Source organism: Myotis nattereri (genome assembly GCF_964212035.1).
Source record: "Myotis nattereri genome assembly, chromosome: 4".
Lineage (NCBI taxonomy): Eukaryota > Metazoa > Chordata > Mammalia > Chiroptera > Vespertilionidae > Myotis > Myotis nattereri.
In genome coordinates, this window is record NC_138079.1 from 105,083,229 (window position 1) to 105,087,755 (window position 4,527).

General features: G+C 46.7%; 1 protein-coding gene across 1 annotated transcript; it reads right to left on the minus strand.

The window, feature by feature from the left end:
- Positions 1–241: 241 nt before the first annotated feature.
- Positions 242–1,535, minus strand: LOC308518784 (heterogeneous nuclear ribonucleoprotein A1-like; the record flags this gene model as incomplete). Its single annotated transcript, XM_081090538.1, has 1 exon — positions 242–1,535. The coding sequence occupies one exon, from the start codon at positions 1,533–1,535 to the stop codon at positions 573–575; it is 963 nt and encodes a 320-aa protein (XP_080946664.1). The 3' UTR covers positions 242–572.
- Between the last annotated feature and the right edge of the window lie 2,992 nt (positions 1,536–4,527).

The following is a 4,527-nucleotide window of genomic DNA, read 5'->3' on the forward strand; positions in this document are numbered from 1 at the left end:
GAGAGGAAGGGAGATAGAGAGAAACGTCAATGAGAGAGAAACATCGATCAGCTGCCTCCTGCACATCTCCTACTGGGGATGTGCCCGCAACCCAGGTACATGCCCTTGACCGGAATCGAACCTGGGACCTTTCAGTCCGCAAGCCGACGCTCTATCCACTGAGCCAAACCGGTTTTGGCATCTCACTAATTTTTGATGAAGGTTTCCTGGACAACTCTTTTTTTTTTTTTTTTTTAAAGACACATTTATTCAGCATCATGATCAGACTATTACAATTACAAATCAACAGCATGGGTCCAAAATGAAAAATCTACATTAAAACCCTTGGTTGGAATGCTTTCCACTTTCCACAGAACAGAAACTAAAATAATCTGTTATACAATTAGTCACAAATACAGTCCTCGAATTTTTTTCCCCATTCACATGAGTATTGTCTAAAACATGTCTTCTTTGTAGCAGCTAGGCCCTGCCACGACTGTGCTTGGCTGAGTTCACAAATCTGTTGTAACCTGTAGCTTCCCTGTCACTTCTCTGGCTCTCCTCTCCTGCTAAGCTTTGTTTCCTGGCAGTAATTAAAACCTTCTGCCACTGCCATAGCTACTGCTGCTGCTGGAACCGCCATAGCCACCTTGGTTTCGTGGTTTGGCAAAGCATTGACCTCCACCACCATAAGGGCCAGAGCTTCTGCCTCCAAAGTTTCCTCCTTTCATAGGCCCAAAATTTGAAGATTGATTGTTGTAATTGCCGAAATCATTGTAGCTTCCACCACCTCCAAAATTGCTTCCATCATTACCAAATCCATTATAGCCATCCCCACTGCCACCATATACACCGCCACCAGGGCTGCCACCAAAGCCACCTCGACCACTGAAGTTTCCTCCACAACCAAAGTTGTCGTTTCCACCAAAACCACCTCCACGACCACCTCTGAAGTTTCCAGAACCACTTCGACCTCTTTGGCTGGACGAAGCACTAGCCATCTCTTGCTTAGATAGAGCTTTCCTTACTTCACAGTTGTGGCCATTCACAGTATGGTATTTCTGAATGACAATCTTGTCCACAGAGTCATGGTCATCAAAGGTTATAAAAGCAAAGCCTCTCTTTTTGCCACTGCCTCGGTCAGCCACGATTTCAATCACTTCTATTTTCCCATACTGTTCAAAATAATCTCTTAGGTGATGTTCTTCAGTGTCTTCTTTAATACCACTGACAAAAATCTTTTTCACAGTTAAGTGGGCACCAGGTCTTTGAGAATCTTCTCTGGAGACAGCCCTCTTTGGTTCCACCACTCTTCCGTCCACCTTGTGTGGCCTCGCGCTCATGGCTGCATCCACCTGCTCCACAGTGGCATAGGTGACAAACCCAAAGCCTCTGGAGCGCTTGGTGTTTGGATCTCTCATCACCACACAGTCCCTGAGCGTTCCCCATTGCTCAAAATGGCTCCTCAGACTCTCATTGGTTGTTTCAAAGTTCAAACCTCCGATGAAGAGCTTCCGCAGCTGCTCTGGCTCTTTGGGAGACTCAGACTTAGACATGATGACTACAAAAGGGGGATTTCCAACGATGCTTACTCCGAGGTGTTCACCAGCAGAAAGGAGTTGTCGGGGTCCAACTCCAGCAGGTCCAGGGGTTCCCAAAGGTGTGGATGGAGTCAGCGAAGAAGGAATGACACGGAGACAGCGTTCAGTTGATCAGCAGCCTAGCCAGGTTCTCTAGCCAGGTTCTCCAGCCAGGTTCGGTCCCTGGACAACTCTTGACCGTATAAATGCCAAGGTTCCATGTGTTTCAGTTGACTTTCAGTAGACCACACCTGGATGGTGATGTGCTCTTGGGGGCCCCTATGGAGGACTGGTCTTCAAAGGTGGCTTCCTAAGGAATGTCAAGAGGATCCATGGGATTCATCAGGGTGATCTTGGAGTACTGCTTGGTGGCTTATTCAGTCTGAAACATCACTCCCTCCTTACAGAGGAAAATCTATTCAACTAATCTCTTGCCAGGGATGACCAGCTTCTTGCAGGTTGAGTAGGTGGTGGGAGAGTGGGGCACAGGTGGAGGGGAGAGCAATGGGATGTGTACTCAACTCTCCCTACACATCCGTGGAGTGGACAATACTGGTTATATCCTAGACTGGGGTTGTAGAGAACTTTTACGTCCTCCATTATAGATTTTAGATCTCTGCGGTGTTTGACTTTTTCACAGTGTACACCTATATTAGAAGTGGTGGGGAAAGGCAATTTTTAAAAAAATATATTTTATTCATTTTTTACAGAGAGGAAGGGAGAGAGAGAGTTAGAAACACCAATCAGCTGCCTCCTGCACACCTCCTACTGGGGATGTGCCGGCAACCAAGGTACACGCCCTTGACTGGAATCGAACCTGGGACCTTTCAGTCCGCAGGCCGAAGCTCTATCCAATGAGCCAAACCAGTCAGGGCGAAAGGAAATTTTTAAGGGTTAATTTATTTCATCCCCTTCCTCCACTGGGTTCCAAGCATACTATACCGCCTTCTGATATGGCTTCTGTTGTATGTGTTGGGGACAAATACCATTAAATGTAAATAGTTACAATTTCCCCCACCTGCCTTCCATGGGAGGTCAGATCCTAAAAGAGAGCAGTCTTCATTTTCCCCAAGTGGATGACGGGTGCACATGAATAGGGACAAGCTGAGAGATGGCTAGCTGGCGTTACCTGTAAAGCCAATTCTGAAGGCCGAGAAAGCAAAGAGGAGGAAGTGGTGTGAGTGCTGCCCTCAGCAATGGAACTCTGTGAAGGGAGGGACTTGTAAAGGGATCATTAGGAAGTTATTCAATGTAACCCCCTCCTCCTATCCTCAAGAGACCTGCAGTGAAGTTCACTGTGACTTTTCAAGGCTCTTTGGAAAAGCATTTCAGATGAGATGATGTGAAACATTAAAACTTAAGAATAGACAAGGAAGCCCTAGCCTGTTTGGCTCAGTGGATAGAGCGTCAGGCTGCAGACTGAAGGGTCCCAGGTTCAATTTCGGTCAAGGGCATGTGCCTCGGTTGCAGGCTCCTCCCCCGCCTGGGTCAGGGCACGTGCAGGAGGCAGCCAATAGATGGGTCTCTCACACATCGCTGTTTCTCCCCCTCCCTCTCTGGTGAGGATTTAAAAAAAAAAAAAGAATAGTCCAGGAAGTCCCAGATGTCTTTGCTGTGCTGTGGCCCTCACAGGACGGAACTGTGCTGCCCAGGCAAAGGGAGTTCTTGTCAGCTCCACATATGACTCAGCAGACCCCTGGTTTATACCTTGGTCCAGCGGTTCTCAACCTGTGGGTCACGACCCCCTTGGGGGTCGAACGACCCTTTCACAGGGGTCGCCTAAGACCATCGGAAAACACATCTATAATTACATATTGTTTTGTGATTAATCACTGTGCTTTCATTATGTTCAATTTGTAACAATGAAATTGGGGGTCACCACAACATGAGGAACTGTATTAAAGGGTCGCGGCATTAGGAAGGTTGAGAACCACTGCCTTGGTCTCTTGTGAGTTGCATCCTGAGAGACTGCTGACAAAACGGAATTTCTTGTCCTGCTGAACTGCAAACCAAATTCTATAGCAGTCACCTGACCAAGATGCTGCCCCCTCAATAGCCCTCCTGGGGCAGAGATTACTTCCTCATTTACTCTTCCATCTAAGAAATATATTATTCGCCAGGCACTAGGCTAAGTACTAAAGATACAATGATGCACATAAACAGATATGAGCCTAGCCTTCATGCAGCTTGCAATGTAGGGGATGAGGGCTAGGACAGACATGAATCAAATTATGTCACAAATGTAAAATAATTGTGACAATTGCAGGAAATCCACACTTGCTTTGAGTGACTATAACGGAGGGGTTTGGCCTAGTCAGGGAGATCTGAAGGTCAGAAGGACATATGGAGGGAAAGGGGAGGGAAATGTGCTCCCGGCAGCCTTTGCGGAGGCCATGTAGGGGGACATGGCAGGTGTGAGACCCGAAGAAGACTGAGAAGGCTGAAACGGATTGGAAGAGGAGGGGTTGGAGCAGGAGGCAGGGGTGCCAGAACATGAACACACTCCATGTTAAGAAGATTTCTCTAGCCAGAATGGATGAGGAGAGAAAATGTAAGGGGCTATTATTCAGACCTATTAGTGGATATACATCCCCCCAAATACCCACACAGGCCCCAAATGCATGAGGTGTTCACTGTGGCAGGTCCATCACCCTAAATGTGAATGACTAAAATGTGGATGTCCACTATGAAATACTGCACAGTTGTTCTAAGTAACAGTCTAAGTATATACATAGCAATAAGAACAGGTCTTAAAAGCATAGCGCTGAGTAGAAAGAGTAAGAAATAGAGTGAGGTTTATAGCACAATACCATTTAGGTAAGTTAAAAATACACTCACACTAAACACCACACATGTTTTCCAAAGACACTCCCATACACCATTGGGGAAGGTGACAGGAGTGGAGAAAAGAGATAAAAGGCTGTAAATACATAAAACAGGAGAGAGGCCTTGCAGAGCCCTGATGATA